At 53.5% G+C, this 17,673-nt stretch overlaps 1 protein-coding gene across 1 annotated transcript; it reads right to left on the bottom strand.

Annotated features, from left to right (window-relative positions):
- Nucleotides 1-15,210: 15,210 nt before the first annotated feature.
- On the bottom strand, nt 15,211-16,134 carry LOC117438856 (olfactory receptor 14C36-like). The gene has a single exon (XM_034074243.1). The coding sequence runs from the start codon at nt 16,132-16,134 to the stop codon at nt 15,211-15,213; it is 924 nt and encodes a 307-aa protein (XP_033930134.1).
- Nucleotides 16,135-17,673: the final 1,539 nt, after the last annotated feature.

Below are 17,673 nucleotides of genomic sequence, written 5' to 3'. Positions count from 1 at the left end.
GCCCTGCATCCCAATCCATGGCAATGGGGCTGGAATGGGGGGGGGGATCTTAAGGTGCTTGATGATGCTGAGGATCTGGTCCCTGCATCCCACCCCATGGCACTGGGGTTGGAACTGGATGATCTTAAGGCCCTTTATGATGCTTTGACATCCCTAAGGATTTGGTTCCTCCATCCCACCTCATGGTATTGGGGTTGGAATGGGGGGATCTTAAGGCCCTTTCCATGATGCTTTGACATCCCTAAGGAGCAGTTCCCTGCATCCCACCCCATGGCATTGGGGTTGGAACGGGATGATCTTGAGGCCCTTTATGATGCTGAGGATCTGGTCCCTCTATCCCAACCCATGGGATTGGAATGGGATGATCTTAACGCCCTTTCTGCTGCTTTGACATCCCTAAGGATCGCCTCCCTCCATCCCCCCTGTGTGGATCCCTCATGGAGCATCCCATGGGATTCCCACCCCACCCTGACTCCTCCACCTCCCTCCCAGCTCCGACCTGGTCATGTGGGACATGGTCCTGAGCTTCTCCGAGCCCATGGAAATCCTGCAGGAGCTGCTGGGAACGATCCAGGTACGTGGGACACCTCCATCCTCGCCTTGGTTGTGAGTCCCCCCCCCCATGGCTTCCTATGGATCCTGCAGGATTGGGGGTGGGGGGTCCCAGCACCTTTGCCTTTGCCTTAGCCCAGGGCCTCCGGTGCTGGGGGGGCCGAGGGCCCCCAGGGGGTGGTGACCGTGGCTGCACTGCTGGAAAAGCTCTTGAGGCTCTCGATGGAACGCAGATTGGTGAGGGGGGCACGAATGGGGGCAGGGCTGGGGGGCGGGGCCGTGGGAGGGTATGGGGCAGGGCATGGGTATGGGGCAGGGTATGGGTATGGGGCAGAGCCATGGGGCAGGGTATGGGGCAGGGTATGGGTAAGGGGCTGAGCATGGGTATGGGGCAGGGTATGGGTATGGGGCAGGGCATGGGTATGGGGCAGCTGTATGGGGCAGGGTATGGGTATGGGGCTGGGCATGGGTATGGGGCAGCTGTATGGGGCAGGGTATGGGTATGGGGCAGGGCATGGGTATGGGGCAGGGTATGGGTATGGAGCAGGGCATGGGTATGGGGCAGGGCCATGGGGCAGGGTATGGGGCAGGGTATGGGGCAGGGTATGGGTAAGGGGCTGAGCATGGGTATGGGGCAGGGTATGGTTATCAGGCAGGGTATGGGTATGGGGCAGGGCATGGGTATGGGGCAGCTGTATGGGGCAGGGTATGGGTATGGGGCTGGGCATGGGTATGGGGCAGGGCATGGGGCAGGGCACAGGTATGGGGCAGGGCATGGGCATGGGGCAGGGCATGGCTATGGGGCAGGGCTGTGGGGCAGGACATGGGTATGGGGCAGGGCATGGGTATGAGGCAGGGCACAGCCATGGGGCAGGGCATGGGTCATGGGGAGCCCTGTTCTCAATGGGTCATGGGGCACCCTCTTGCCTATGGGGCAGGACCTGGCCATGGGGGCCCCTCTTGGCTACCAGAGCCTTGGGTTCCGACTGCCCCCCAAGTAGCCCCCATCTCTTCCTGCAGGCAAGGAAACTGCAGCAGCTCCTGCCCCACATCATGGGCAGGCTCTGGGATGTCACAGAGCAGCTCCAGATAAAGGGCCTGCTCATCCTACAGAATGTGATGAGGCACCTCTGCTTGGAGGAAGTCATCCCCATTGCCGTGGGGCTGGTGCAGGACCTGCGGCCCTTCTTTGATGCAGTAAGGGCTGCATGGGGTCCCCCCACCCCTTGGATGGCTCCGGGGCATCACATCCCGTCGGGATCCATCCCCATATCCCACCTTTTCCCTTTTGCCTGCAGGGATGCGAGCAGCTCCGGGCGCTCTCCATCCGCCTGGTCTGCTTCCTCCTGGAGACGATGCTTGAATGTGACTGGAGGAGGATACGGAGCAAAACTTGGGATCTGCTGCTCCCCCTCTTCTTCCATCTGAATGACCAAAGCCACAGCGTGGTCAAGGTAAGGACCCCCCCCCCCCCCCATCCTGTATCCCACATTCCAGAGGGTGGGATCATTCCCAAGGGGCCATCTCCCATCCCATCCTTTGCAGGCTTCCTGGGACGCTCTCCTTCCTGTGGCAACGCTCCTGGGATGGGAAGATCTCCAGCACCTATTGGAGACCAAGCAGATGTGGAGGGTTGCGGAATGCTTGGTATGGACCCTGCATCCATCCCTATTCCCATTGGAACCTGTTGGACCGCTCTGCCCATCCCATATCGGGATGGGAATGGGGGGGCATTCCCATAGCATCCCCTTCCCTCTGCAGGTGAAGCGGAGCAGGAAGAGGATGCAGGCATGCCTGCACCACAGCCTGCGGTACCTGCAGGATGCTCAGGTCCCCCTGCGAGAGGCAGCCGTCAGGTTCATTGGTGAGCCCCATCCCGGTCCCCATCCCGCTGCATCCCTGATGGATCCCAGTGGATGCTGATGGATCCCAATGGATCCCTGTGCACAGGATTGGCTGCGCGGCCCCTAAGAGGGGAAAGCTCAGGGACGCTGGAGGAGATCTGCAGAGGTGAGGAGGGAGCAGGGGCTGGGGGGATGCTGGGGGCTATGGGAGGCTCATCCCGGTCTCTTTGGATCACAGCCCTGGAAGTGTTGCTGGAAGAGGCCGATCCCGAACTCCGTTCCCTGACGGCTCAGACCCTGCTCATCCTCCGGAGCGCACCGGAGCAGCGGAGCCTGGGATGCCGCCTGCGGGCGCTCTGCTGCTGGGAACGGCGCAGTTTTCCTTAGGGAAAAGGATGGCAGAGACAAACCTGGACCAAGGAGCTCCGGAGCCCGAAGGTTCCCATTCCCTACTCTCCATCTCCATCAGCATACAGGCAGCACGGACTCCAAACCTTATCCCGTTATCCCGCAAGGAAGATGCAAGGATTCCTTCCGGGCTTCCGTGGATCAGGAAAGGGGACACTGCTGCGGAAGGAAACGGTGTTCCCAAAGGAATTTGGTCCATTATCACTATACAAATCTGTGGGGTTCTTAAAGAGCCAAGGCTACATAGTAAGTGATTCCGATACCCTGAGTCTTGCTACTTGAAGATAAAAAGAGCCTTTGCAGGCCTAAACTAGCTCAGTTGTCTTGTTATTCCTCTGTAACTTCCCATGTTTTCGTGCAGAGGATGATCCCTGCCAAGGCTGTAGTTTCCCCCTGTATTTTTAGAGTAAGGTATTTAATCCCAATTATAACAAGTTATAAACATCAGCTCTGCAAGCAATGGTAACCTCTAGAGTAACCAATCAGAGCTCAGTATCCAAGGCTGTTACATAAGGGAGTAAGGGTACAAGAAGAGCACCGTATCTAATAAACTTTGGCAATCGTTTGATCACATTGATGGTCTCTGTGTTGTCCGGGACTCCAGCATCGACAAGCGGTGCCCGAACAGGGACCCTCACATCGGTGACCTCCACAGAGGGATTGAAGTCCCATCAGGAATGAGGGGTAGGAGCCGGCGCTGCGGAAGTTGGGATCTTCATCTCAATGATGAACAGGCAGTAATGGAGCTCCTCCAACAAGTTCTCTCTAAGAGAGGAGCAGAACACGACAGCGCCGCCTTACAGAGGCTGTTGCAATGGTCCCAAGCCTGTGGTCTTCTGCTCACTGTGCAGGCAGCGTTTGAAGTTTCCTCATGGGAACGTATAGGACTGATGCTGTGGGATTGTCATGGTTTAAACAAAGTCCCCCAACTCCTGGAGAGCTAGGAAGGAAAATCCAGAGAATGTAGCCCCCACGGATTGAGATAAGAACGGTTTAATAGCTAAGGTATAACACAAATCACCACTGCCATTACTACTACACATAATAATGATACAGCAAACAACAAGTGAAGAGGATACAACACCCACCAGCCACCGACCCATAACTCACCCCACCTGCCCGGCTGAGCACCGCGTGCTCCCTCCTCCATTTTCCTCTAGAGCTCCCCCCCTCTCTCTCTCCCAGTTGCATCCTGGGCATCACGTGCTATGGTATGGAATACCTCATTGGCTAGCCTGGGTCAGGCGTCTTGTCTCTCCTTCCTCCCAGCCTCCCCTCCTCCACCTGGAGCACGTGCTCAGATAAAGCCTCGAACACAAACACCCCCAAAACATACTTGTTATCAGCAACTGTTCCAGCCCAGAACTCAAACCACAGACTGCACCAGATACAAGAAGGAGATAAATGACTGCTATGGATGAACCCATGACAGGGATGAAACCAGTAACGGGTCCAAGGAGGCCCCTAAATGTGCTGGTTTGAGGTGGTCAGTGACAGAGGCGCTGGCCGAGGTGAAGCCCCAACGGAGGCAGTGGCTTCGGTTCTGATGGGCACCGCACCGAGTGAGGAGGTGTCCGGACGGGGGCTGATGATGCAGCAGCCATGGGGTTTTCACTGCCCCTTGTCCCAAAGTCCACAGCATCAAAGATCTCTGGAGGTCAGAAGGGGAAGGGGACATCGATGCCACCATCACCGCCGAGAAAGGGGATGGGCGATCGGACATCGGACAGTGATGATCCTGAGGGCATCCCATAGGAGAAGCAGGACAAGGTGGTTTTGGGGTGGTTTTTGGGGTATTTTTGTCCCGTTTTGGGCCCGTTTTGATGCTCTGCCCCTGCATCCCATAGGAGAAGCAGGACAAGGTGGTTTTGGGGTGGTTTTTGAGGTATTTTTGGCCTGTTTTGCCCCGTTTTGTGTCGGTTTTGATGCTCGGATGCTGCATCCCATAGGAGAAGCAGGACAAGGTGGTTTTGGGATGGTTTTTGGATATATTTGGCCTTTTTTGGGCTGTTTTTGGGTGGTTATGGGCCTGTTTTGATGCTCTGCCCCTGCATCCCATAGGAGAGGCAGGACAAGGTGGTTTTGGGGTGGTTTTGGGGAATTTTGGCCTGTTTTGGGTTGTTTTGAGCCGTTTCAGGGGTGATTTTGGGGTGTTTTGGTCTGTTTTGGGGGTGTTTTAAGCTGGTTTTGGGCTGTTTTGGGTTGGTTTGGGGATGTTGTGGGGCTGTTTTCAGTTGTTTGGGCCTGGTTTGGGGGGGTTGGCTGTTTTCAGGGCATTTTGTGGCTGTTTTGGTGTATTTTGGGTGATTTGGGGCTGTTTTGGGCTGCTTTGGGGCTATTTTGGGTGGTTTTGGGGCATCTTGTGCTGGTTTTGAGGTATTTTGTGCTGGTTTTGGCCTATCTTGGGCTGCTTTTGGCCTATTTTGGGCTGATTTGGGGCTATTTTGTTCTGGTTTGGGCTGGTTTAGGGGTATTTTTTTGGTTTTGGGCTGGTTTTGGGTATTATGGGCTGGTTTCGGCAGGTTTGGGGCTATTTTGGGCTGGTTTGGGCTGGTTTGGCCTATTTCGGGCTGGTTTTGGGGTGCTGACATACCACACAACCCAGCTCCTGGTGCTGAGCCCTGACCCCCCCAACCCCCGCATAGGCCACAGGGGCTGCCCCCCCCCATGAGGTACAGGACCTCCCCTACATGGGGACCCCCCTCATCTGTGGGTCTGGGACCCACATATAAGGGGCTGGGACACCCATATGTGGGGCTGGAACCCCCATATATGTGGCTGGGACCCCCATATAAGGGGCTTCGATCCCCATATATAGGGCTGGAACCCCCCCCCCCCCCATTGCCCTTTGCCCCCCCACAGCCCCCCCACAGCCTTGGACCTCCCTGAGAAGGTGTTGCAGCTCAAGGCCATGTTAAAGCAGCTCCACAGCGACCTCCAGAATGCACCAGTTTGGGGTGAATTGGGGCTGGTTTGGGTCCTCACTGGGTGCCCCCCACAGGAGAAGCAGCACAAGGGGGGTTTGGGGTGGTTTTGGGTTAATTTGAGGTGGTTTTGGGGCCATTTTGGGCTGGTTTTTGTCTCTGACCAAGATGGCGCCGAGCACAGAGGTGAAGGGCGGGGCGAGGATGCTCCTGGCAGGGAGAGAGGGAGCACAAGAAGTGAAGGGGGGGGGGGTGCAGGGGGGACAGTGATCCGAGGGCATCGGGAACAGTGTCCATGATGGACACACACCCCCGAGCAGAGGAGCACAAGAAGGGAATGGGGGGGGTGCAGGGGGGACACTGATCCGAGGGCATCGGGAACAGTGTCCATGATGGACACACACCCCCGAGCAGAGGAGCACAAGAAGGGAATGGGGGGGGGTGCAGGGGGGACACTGATCCGAGGGCATCGGGAACAGTGTCCATGATGGACACACACCCCCGAGCAGAGGAGCACAGGAATGGGGGGGGTGCAGGAGGGACAGTGATCCGAGGGCATCGGGATCAGTGTCCATGATGGACACACACCCCCGAGCAGAGGAGCACAAGAAGGGAATGGGGGGGGTGCAGGAGGGACAGTGATCCGAGGGCATCGGGAACAGTGTCCATGATGGACACACACCCCCGAGCAGAGGAGCACAGGAATGGGGGGGGTGCAGGGGGGACACTGATCCGAGGGCATCGGGAACAGTGTCCATGATGGACACACACCCCCGAGCGGAGGGAGGGGTGAGCCCAAAGGGGAGGAACAGCCCCGCCCACCGGAGAACCGGGTGGGGTTGGAACCCGAGCAGAGGGAGGGGCGAACCCAGAGAGGGAACAGCCAACACACAAAGCGGGCGGGGCCGGAGCCCAGCAAATAGGCACCGAAAACCGGAAGTAGCCTCAGTCGAGTTCCGGCTCTGAACCAGACACGGGTGGGACGAGCGGTTCACAACCGGTTCAAGGTTAGAGGAGGAGGAAACAGAGATAAAATCAGGAGCCAAAGGATTCCCACCCGAACTAAACAGGGACCACGAGGGGAAGAAATCCTCTGACAGAGTGGAAGGAAACACAAACTGCGTGTGCCGACCGGAGCTCAGCAGCCACATGAACGTTCCCGGTCCGGGTGGCACCTGGGGGACAGAGGTACTATTCACCAGTAAACCCCAAGGACATACAAGTGATTGTTAAGGCAATTGCAGATAAAGGGCTTCACTCTGCCATGAGTTTCTATCCACAGGACTGGATTATCGGGCGTCCCTGTAACCCGTATACCCCGGTGACAAGAGAGGACGATAAGCCAACAAGCATCCAGCCTGCACCTGAGAGTTCTGCACCGATTAGATCCAAACGACAGCCAACACAGTGCCTTTGTATACTGAATAAACTCATGTCGTTTGTAAAGAGCCGGTTAGAGAGAGTTAACATCATGTAAGTAGAACACCAGCAACTGCTTTAAAAACACAGCCAACAACTGCTTAAAAATGTTCTTGTTCAAAATTTCCTTTACTTATCCCCAGGTATATCCTGTTATTCCCAGTTATCCTCCTGTTACCTCTTGCTTACTGTGCCTTATGTTTTCTATCCAAGTTTCTGGTATACATCCTAAGTCTGTTGTAGAGCAGAGAATAGGAGTAGAATGCATTTAGTATATTTTTACGATATATATATTCTTTAAGATTGTTACATTTTAGCCAATTTAATTAAGCATAGGGAGGGGGGAAATGTAGGCAGATAGGGCCTGGCGGCCGGAAGATATCGTGCTGTACGGAAAGATAAGACCCCTCTCCAGGTAGCCAATAGCATTTAGGTGATGATACCAGTTTTACGATGCAAGCAGACGGAAATGACATCGTAAACCTAGGCTATATAACACCATGTTCTCTCTCAATAAACGCCATTTGCCATCCACCACATTGGTGTCTGTGAGCATTTGGACCGAGCAGCCCAAGGGGCCGTCGTGCTGTTCCTGAACCAGGTCGTCACACCTCACGAAGGCAACACAGGAGGGCACGGGAAGCGGGGCCTGACCCAGCAGGGGAAGTGCAGGCAGGGCTGGAGCCCACTTGGAATCCCTCTTGCAGGGAAGGATCAGCAGGAAGGAGGCACAAATACTGTTGCAGAAATGACATCAGGGCTGAAGAAGAGCTTTGAATCCAAGGAAAAACTTCTCTGACGTGTTCATGAGAAACTTTGATCCTCAAGGTTTGGTTTGCATTTCATGATGGTTTTCATGAGGGTGCATTTCATGAAGGAACTTGGAAAGTTACCAACATGTTTAAATACACCAACTCTACTTGCACTTAATTCTGTGCATGTGAAATACGAATTCACTTCTCTAAACAAGATAACAAGGTTTTATTAAGGGACAAAGTCAATAAAGCAAAAGCAAACAGCGCTGGGTGCGTGAACGTAACCAGAGGCGCAAATGATTAGTATTTGTTACAGGTTTATGTGCTTTCACAGTTCCATTAGTCACATGCGTATTCATAATGCCTGCATATAAGCAGGGAACATTATAATTAAGTCCAGTAATTTATTATCAGAAGTCTCCTCCTCTTGGCGTCTGCGCACTGCTCTTCAATCATTGTGGGCAGGGGTCTTGAGGATGAAGTAAGCAGTCTTCCTCATGTGAGTAGGGGTCTTCAAGATGAAGTAAGCAGTCTTCCTCACAGTGTACTTTTCACCTTTGGCACCCCAGTAATCACACAACTGGCTAAAACCAGCCAGATCTGTAATGATTCTAATAACTAACACAGATTTGAAACAGTTGTGACCTTCCTGCAACATTGATAGCAGGACAGGAGTATCCCAAGGGAGCAGATGGTTGGGAGGCTCTGTTTCTGAACTGACTGATAAGTACAAGGATGGTGTGAAATAACTCCTTCATGCTTAGTGGAGTCACTAAATCTTGTTATCTCACCACAGACTTACAACACAAACATTGTTCTTTAAAACTAAAGACACTTTAGAGGACCAGTGTGAAACAGTTCACTCACATTTAGTGGGGCCACTCAATTCCACAGGCTAACAACATAAACATTGTTCGCTTTCTACAACCTAAGTTAAGCTAAAAAGTACTTTAACTCTATATTTTACAGGCACTAGCTTTTCTTATATCAAGCATGCAAATCCCCCCCCCCCTTCTTCTTTTTAACTTTACAGATTCCTTTACTATACGACTTGGGTTTGCTCATCTTATGTCTTTATTGAGCTTTACTTTTATTACTATAAACTTGTATAGTTATATCCACATAACCATACCTATGATTTGCGAAAGCCAGTACATTTATGTGTTTATCACAATGCATTCAGACAATATTACTGACATATCAGTTATTTCACACCTGGCAGCAGTCTTGTTTGAGCTCAAGATCAAGTTCTTCAGCTGCTGCATTTTGATTTGACTGCAAAACTCAGTGTGTGAAAGTATAGTGTATTTTATGAATTGCTCCTCCACGTCCTCTGTGGATCCTTGGCCTTCACCTCCAGCCCAGGAGATGAACATCTGAGGCTGAGAGAGCTGTGCTGGGGCAGCCTGGAGAAGAGAAAGCTCCTGAAGGGGAGACCTGAGAGCAGCTGCCAAAGCCTAAAGGGGCTCCAAGAAAACTGGAGAGGGGCTTTGCACAAGGGCCTGTAGGGACAGGCCAAGGGGAATGGCTTTTAGCTGCCCGAGGGGAGACTGAGCTGAGCTCCTAGGTAGAAGCTGTTCCCTGTGAGGGTGCTGAGGCGCTGGCACAGGGTGCCCAGAGCAGCTGAGGCTGCCCCATCCCTGGCAGTGCTCAAGGCCAGGTTGGACACAGGGGCTTGGAGCAGCTGCTCCAGTGGAAGGGGTCCCTGCCCGTGGCAGGGGTTGGAGCTGGAGGAGCTTTAAGGTCCTTTCTAACCCAAACCAATCTGAGATTCTGTCATTCTGTGATTTTGATCAATGCCTTTAGCACTGGATGTAATTGTTAAATGATGGGCAAAATGAACCATAGATTCCTTCAAGTGCCACATATGTCAGTAAGGGTAAGACTGGAAAAGTACATTGTGTTTTGTTTGCCAGTGTCAGGAAACATGACCAAATTCAGGTTCCTCTGGATGCTGCAGCAACAGCCACTGCATCTTCAGGAAGTGCGCATGCATCTTGTTCTAGAGCTAACTAGTGCAGTTAGTTAGTAACTGCTGCTTGTGTCAAGGCTGTAGAATCATGCCTCAGGCCATGAACAGTGGCAGGAGTGGGCATATATGTAAGAGCACCAAGTTTTTACAGTCATGCCTCTAACTATTTTCTCTGTTTTTTAAATTTACTGAAAATTCACTTAGTCCCATTCTGGCCTAGTTTCAGTTGTCAGTAAAGTCACTCTTTGCAGTTGTCTTCCTGTTCTCTCAATAGCCTTTGATCTGTAAGCATCAGTACCAGCAGCTGTGGTTATCAGCTGCTGTTTGTGGTGACTTTGCTGTTGCAGACTCTAACCAGGAAAATCCTGAAAACCTCTTGATAGCCTTAATGCCATGAAGTGATGTGTCTTGTTCTTCAGATGGCACCATGTCTTGAATGCAGACATCTGCTGCCAGTGAATGCACCCACTTGCACTGGATGGGAGTCACCAATAGCTCCACAGGTGCATCCTCAAACCAACATCTGCATAAAGGTAACTGAGAATAAATCTAACAGAAGAGCAGTTTACCTGCTGGCAGCATGTTTCTGACAGATGACTTCTTTAAAAATAGTTTGATCCAGCTTGGGTTTCTTTAATTACATTGTGAGAGCGTTAAGGGTCAGAAGGATTCAAACCACCTTAAATAAAATAAATAATAATAATAAAGAAATTAAACCGATTCAGTAAACCCAAAGAAACTGCCTTTCTGCTCTTCCTTCTCCCTCTCTCTGTTCTTTCTCTCCAGGAAAAGATTCCTTGAATCCTGGAAGAACTCAGGTTTTAAGAGCCCCCTGAACATCCTCTTGTCTATCTGCCCTGCTCAAGGCAGGGTTAACCAGGTGAGATCATTCCAAGGCTCTTCCTTTCCTGCTGTCATACACCAAGGAGCTGGAAAGGCTCCATCCTATTAGACAGGGAGTCAAGAAAGACATTGCACAGTGTTGGCCCAACTGCTTGCACTGAGGCTGTCATTGGGAAATGGGGGCCAGGAGGAATTCTCCACTTGTCCCCTCCCCTCACTCTGTTCATTCAGAGTCCTCTCCCCCAGGCTGCTGCTTTGAGCTTCAGCCCATAAAGGCTTGCAAGTCTTTCTATGGTCTGATGGTCTCCTTGGACAACTCTTCAATCATGTTCACAGCCACCTCTTTCTACCCACCTGTGTCTCTAAACCCTTCCTCATGAGATTACCCTGTGCAGGAACAGGACCCCGTGAGCTGCTGCTTGCACCAGGCACGTGGTGCCCAAGTGTATTTTACTGTGTAGGACACTTTTCCTTGCTTCCCTCCATGCTGGAGCTGTGCACAGGAGCTGCAGCATCAGACACCAGATCCAATGGAGAATTCCGGTGTGAGGAGAAGTGGTGCAAGTCCCGGGTGGACGCTGAGAGCAATGTTGGGTGGGGAGGTGAGGAGCGAGGTGCTCAGTGCAGCGCTGGACCTTAAGGGCTGCTTTTCCTGCCTGTGCAGCCTCTGGAAGAGACACTCGGGATCAGTGGCAATGGAACAGGAATTTCTGAACGGAAAAGTGATAAAATAAACCCTTTCAAATCACTTTTATCAGATGCTCTTTGTAATCTCCCTGCACTCAGAAACCTCCAAATTCCCTGGAAGACAATCTGGAAGACTTGACAAAATGCACAGGGTGAGACATGGCTCGTCAGGGTTTAATGAGCCCCATGGTGTATTTGGGCTGAGCCCATGAACCTCAGGTGCTGAGAGGAGACTGAAGAAACCTCTCAAGAAGTCCAAGTCAGAAACAAAGCCCCAAGTCCCTTCAGCATTAATGGGCCCCACTGAAGGCTGCTCCTGACAAAGCCTCCCCAGGGCCTCATTAAAGCAAGTACCTGGAGGCTGTGATTACAGCAGACAAAGGCAAAGTGCAGGTGTCTGATGGTGAGAACACCCTTGGTGTGTTTGATGAAGCAGAAAGGCCAAGCCCTGAGCACAGCCCTTGGAGAAGTAGAGCCTGAAATGCTGAGAATGAAAGTTCTCCTCCCAGGCCTTGATGAAAGAGGCAAGTGCCATAGGGCAGGGGACAGAGACCTTTTGTTCTCTGGGGCCTTTCAGCCTTGCCAGAATCCTCCCTCATCTCTGCTGCAGGCTGTCCTGCACTGGCCCATGCCTGCACCTCTGTCCCTTCAGGCTGCTGACACCCATCTTGCTTTCCCAGCCAGCTCTCCCCTGGCATTTCTGTCCCTTCAGTCCCATCTCTGCACCCATGGCTGTCTGTGCCTTGAAACACAAAGCCATGGGCTGAGCCAGACTCCCTCTGGGTCACCTCTTGCACCACAAGTCCACCTTTTGACACACATTTCTCTTTCTTAACTTGGAGTCTGAACCTTCCAGGCTGCACTCTGTAGAGGTTTCCTTCTCTTCCTGCTAGCAAGAAAACCTCCATCATCTCTGAAGCCAAATTTCCAGTAGTTGCAGGCTGCTACTATAGTGTAAATCCATAAGGTGGAGTGAATATCCCTCATCAAGCTGATCTAAAGGAGGCTTCTAGAGGAATGGGGGATGCCATCAGGATAGAGAACTGAGCACCATGGGAGAGCAGTGGGAAAAGCCAATGGTCTGGATTGAGAACTTGCTGGCAAGAGCCAACAGGAAAGGTGTTGTCCTTGGGTGCAAGGTATCCCATGCTGTGGGGACAGGGCACCTCATCTGGGACAGCTTCCTGCCTGTAGCCCCCTCTCTGCTGCGCACACCCCACTCTCTGCCCGCACTCACCAGTGTCTCACAGGAGCTTTGCACTTCCCCTGCAGCAGACACCTGACTGCAGGAGGTTCCTGCATCCTCCAGGCTCAGGGATGGATCCTGCATTCCAGGCAAGTTTGGGCAGTGCAGGAGAGGGAGACAGGAAGGTCAGCTCATGGGGCAGATGAGCAGTGTTCAGGCACCCCCAGCTCTGGGCATTCCCCATGTGCCACACTGAGGCATGTTCCCATCAGGGAAACTTCTCAGACAGCCTCTGGTGTGTCCAGGGCCTGCAGCCACACTGCAGGAACACCTACTCCTCCTGCACCTACAGACATCAACTGCTCTCCATTGCTGGGCTCTGTCCTGCTTGTAAGGGTTTGTTAAAGCCCTGAACCATCACCTTGCTTCTTGCTGACTTCCCTCCAGCCTCCCTCAGCTCCCTGCACTCTGCTCATTGCCACCAGGAACCAACTGAAGAGTCCAGAAGCTCTCAAGGCTTCCTCAGGGGTGACCATGTTTCTCCATTCCCCATTGCTGGATCCATGGAGTGCCAGGTGTGAGGTTCCTGCAGAGGCAGAGATGCCCCTGGGCAGAGCCCTGCTGCCGGGAGGGGTGTGCAGGGCAGAGCTGAGCACACAGCCCATGCTGCCCTGCTGCCCTGCTCTCAGCACAGGACACGTGTTTGTGAGGGTTCTTCAGATCCATTTGTGTGTGAAGGCATCTTACAGGCAGTGCAGGTTTGAGCACAGGGCAAATGGGAAAGGACTGATGGACACTGCAGCTGTCCAGGGTCTGCACTAAGCCTCAAAGAGCTGAGAACTTCTCCCTGATTCAATATTCATCTGATTTTTGGTCATACAAAGAATGTTTTATACTCCCACAAAGAAACCACCACCTCATCAGTGTTATGCCAGTAAATAAGTAGCACAGTCAAAATAACTCTAAGGCCACGTTGATCTTCTCTTGCACAGCCCAGACTCATCTGAGTCATGAGTCCATGTAGAGAACTTTACAATAGGTTTGGATTTCATCTGACATCCCTTGTGAACGTCAGAGCTGGACAAAGCACTTCTTCAGAGCTAAGATGACTTCCATCCTGGCCTTGAACAGTGCAAGAGATGGGACAGCCACAGCTTCTCTGGGCACCCTGTGCCAGGTTCCCACCACCCACACAGGGAACAACTTCCTCCAAATGTGCAAGTTAAATCCCCCTTTTTTCAGCTTAAATCCATTCCCCCTTGCCCTGTCACTGCACACCCTTGGAAAAAGCCCTCTCCAGATTTCTTGTAGGCCCTGGTTAGGTATGGGCAGATTGGTAAAATGTGTCCCTGGAGCCTTCTCTTCTCCAGGCTGAACACCCACATCTCTCAGGCTGTCTTCATTGCAGACGTGCTCCAGCTCTCAGAGCATCTTTGTGACCCTTCGTTACCCCATCATTGTAGGATCATAAGAGAACAGAGGTTGGAAGCAACCCCAGGAGGTCTTCAGTCCAACCCATCAGGAGCAGGGTCAGAGCAAGTGGTTCAAGGCTTGATTCAGTGTGAGTTGGAAATCCCCAAGGCCAGAGACTGCACAGCCTCTCAGGGTGACCGGATGCAGCACTTGCCTGAGCCTATGGGAACAAGGTTTCCTTCTGTCCTGGCTCAACCTCTCCTCTCTCACTATCCCCCATTGCCTTTTGTCCTCCCACCAGGCACCATGGAGAGGAGCCTGACTCTGTATTCTCCATGTCCTCCTTGCTGGTAGAGGCAGCCAGACCACAACAGCCTTCCCAAGATCTCAGGTCCCCATCAGCCTTCCCTTCTGCAGGCTGGACAAGCCCAGCTCCCCCAGTTTCTCCCCACAGGCACCATGCTCCAGTCCCTGCCTGTACTGAGGGCCCGTTGCCAAACCCAGTCCTGATTGCCAATAGCATTCCTGAACTGGGGATCTGAAACCTGGCTGCAGTATCCCAGAGCATCCCTTCCCTTGTTCTCCTGCCGTGCTCCTGCTCATACAGCCCACGATGCTGCTGTCCTCCCTTGCTGCCAGGGCACAGCTGCCTCCTGTCCAGCTCCTGCCCACCCAGACCTTTCCCATGGGCTGCTCCCAGCCAGGCAGCCCCAGCCTGGGCCATTGCAGGGCAGTCCCCTGCAGGGACCCCTGTGTCCCCTGCTCTCCTGCCCAGGACACCCTGAGAGCTCTGCAGCCCCCCCCATGCCATCCCATCTCCTCACACCAGCACAACAGCTCCGACCCTTGGGCTCCTCAAGAGCTCTTCCTGCTCCAGGCACAGAGCAGCCATCCCAGAGCTGGAGCAGCCACAAAGCTGCTTTCATTCCCCTTCATTCCTGTATGTGAGGACAATAACACAGAGAAGTTGCTGCAGGATCATTTATTTTACTGAAATACAGTAAGAGACCCCACTGACACAAAGTCTGTGGGTCACAAAACACAAGTAGCTTCTTAAGCAGGAGGAGATGAAAACTGACATTTTTATGAAGACAACATCACCACAAATTAAAACAGGAAAACATACATAAAGGAGAAAGACAGACATGGCATGTCATGACCTACACTTGGAGCTCTTTCCAGGGTAAAGCAGGCAGTGTATGGCTGATCAAACACATCCAGTCAGCAGCTTCCTCACAGCATCCTTGAGCTCCTGGTTCCTCAGGCTGTAGATGAGGGGGTTCACTGCTGGAGGCACCACCGAGTACAGCACTGACAGCACCAGATCCAGGGATGGGGAGGACATGGAGGGGGGCTTCAGGTAAGCAAAGAGACCAGTGCTGACAAGCAGGGAGAGCACAGCCAGGTGAGGGAGGCACGTGGAAAAGGCTTTGTGGCGTCCCTGCTCAGAGGGGATCCTCAGCACAGCCCTGAAGATCTGCACATAGGAACCCACAATGAACACAAAACAGCCAAATCCTAAAAAGCAGCTTAGCACAAGGAGCCCAACTTCCCTGTGGTAGGAATGTGAGCAGGAGAGCTTGAGGATCGGGGGGATTTCACAGAAGAACTGCTCCACAGCATTGCCTCTGCAGAGGGGTAGTGAAAATGTATTGGCTGTGTGCAGCAGGGCATAGATAAACCCACTGGCCCAGGCAGCTGCTGCCATGTGGACACAAGCTCTGCTGCCCAGCAGGGTCCCATAGTGCAGGGGCTTGCAGATGGCCACATAGCGGTCATAGGACATGACAGTGAGGAGATAAAACTCAGCTGAAAAGAAGAAGGCAAAGAAAAAGAGCTGTGCAGCACAACCTGTGTAGGAGATGGCCCTGGTGTCCCAGAGGGAATTGGCCATGGATTTGGGCACAGTGGTGAGGATGCAGCCCAGGTCCAGCAGGGAGAGGTTGAGCAGGAAGAAGTACATGGGGGTGTGGAGGTGCTGGTCGCAGGCTGTGCTGGTGATGATGAGGCCGTTGCCCAGGAGCGCAGCCAGGGAGATGCCCAGGAAGAGCCAGAAGTGCCAGAGCTGCAGCTCCCGCGTGTGTGCGAATGGCAGGAGGAGGAAGTGGGTGATGGAGCTGCCGTTGGACATCTGCTGCCTCTGGGCATGGGCACTGTCATGGGAGAAACAGGCAGTGATGGGTTAGGACAGGAGGGATGTCAGATACAGAAGTGCAATTTACACACTCACGACTGTGAACACTTTCATGTTGCAGAGGAAAGGCTGAGAGCAACTTGGTCATGACTGTCTCTGAGGTTGGTTGGTTTGTTTGTTTTCCCAGTGTCACAGCTGACAAGTGACTTTTTCAGGGTTACAATTCCTATGTAGGTTTCTGAAGGCAACTGTGAAGAATCTCAGCATGGGACAGACAGAAGGGCTCAAGTGTCTGTGGGTTAGTGCCTACTCAAGGTTGCTGCAGTGTCCATCAGTCTGGTTCTCAGCTGCCCTGCACTTTGTAGAGAGAGTCAGCTCCTTGCCCAGCAGAGCATGTCCAGCAGCCACCTGCAGTGCAGACACCAAGAGAGCTGCCTGAACGCAGCCTCCCCAGGCCTGGGCTGCACTTTCCCCCCACTCCCTGCCCATGGCTCTGCTGCCTGGAGCTGTCCCTGCCAGGAGCTGCTGCTCTGTGCCCAGCTCTGCTCCCTCTCAGTGCTGCCAGAGCCCATCCCATGGGCTGTGTGCTCAGCTCTGCCCTGCACACCCCTCCCGGCAGCAGGGCTCTGCCCAGGGGCATCTCTGCCTCTGCAGGGGCTCAGGAGCAGCTCACACAAGTCCTGACAAGACTCTCGCTGCCTTCTCCAAAGCACAGAAGTGAATTCCCAGCTCCCACTGCCCAACCTGCCCATCAAGAGTGAAAACATCAAAGCTCAGGATCTTGCCTTCAAAGGTGAACGCTGCCTCAGTGTCTTTCAGAAGGACCCTCTGCAAACGTGCTCAGAGTGATGTGGAGCTCTGAGCAGCCCTGACCCACACAGCACCCTCTCCATGCACAAAAACACTTCCCCTTCCATGCCCGGTGCTCTTCCTTCCCCCACAACTCCTCTCCCAGCACCGTGTGGAGCTCCCAGTCAGGCTGAGTGCTGACCCTGGCAGGCAGCAGAGTCCCTGCCCCTGCACACAGCCCCTGGGCTGCAGGGACCCTGCTCACAAGGACAGCGCTGGGCACCCCTGGCTGCACACCCACATTCACAGCCTGCAGCCAGCACAACCCGGCACAAGGGACCTGCCTTGTCCTGTCCCTGCCATGGTGCAGAGGGAAGCCCTGCTCTGCACCACATCCTCCTCCTTATCTACACACAGAAACCAAGAGAGTCCTCCTGACACATCCCATGGACTGTCCCAGGCAGCAGCTTGAGGAGATCCCTGCAGCAGCTGCAGCTGCATTGCCCTGCACCCACAGCCTTACCATGCACAGGGCTCGAAGGTTTCTCCTGCAGGGAGCTCTCAGCATCCTCCACTGCCAAGTGCCTTTAAGCTCTCTGAGGCTCACAGGTCTCCCCTGGGTCCCAGCTCAGCAGCAGAGGCCCAGCCCAAGGTGGCTCTGCCTCTGCCCCTCTGGGCTCCCTGCAGGGCTCCCTGGGGCTCCAGGGGAACCTAATGGGAAACAGCCTGAAGCAAGCACTGATGCTC

The sequence above is a fragment of the Melopsittacus undulatus genome, unplaced genomic scaffold (assembly GCF_012275295.1).
Source record: "Melopsittacus undulatus isolate bMelUnd1 unplaced genomic scaffold, bMelUnd1.mat.Z mat_scaffold_72_arrow_ctg1, whole genome shotgun sequence".
NCBI classification, from domain to species: Eukaryota; Metazoa; Chordata; class Aves; order Psittaciformes; family Psittaculidae; genus Melopsittacus; species Melopsittacus undulatus.
Note: the sequence above shows the minus strand (reverse complement) of the source record. Positions and strands in the feature narration are given on the sequence as shown.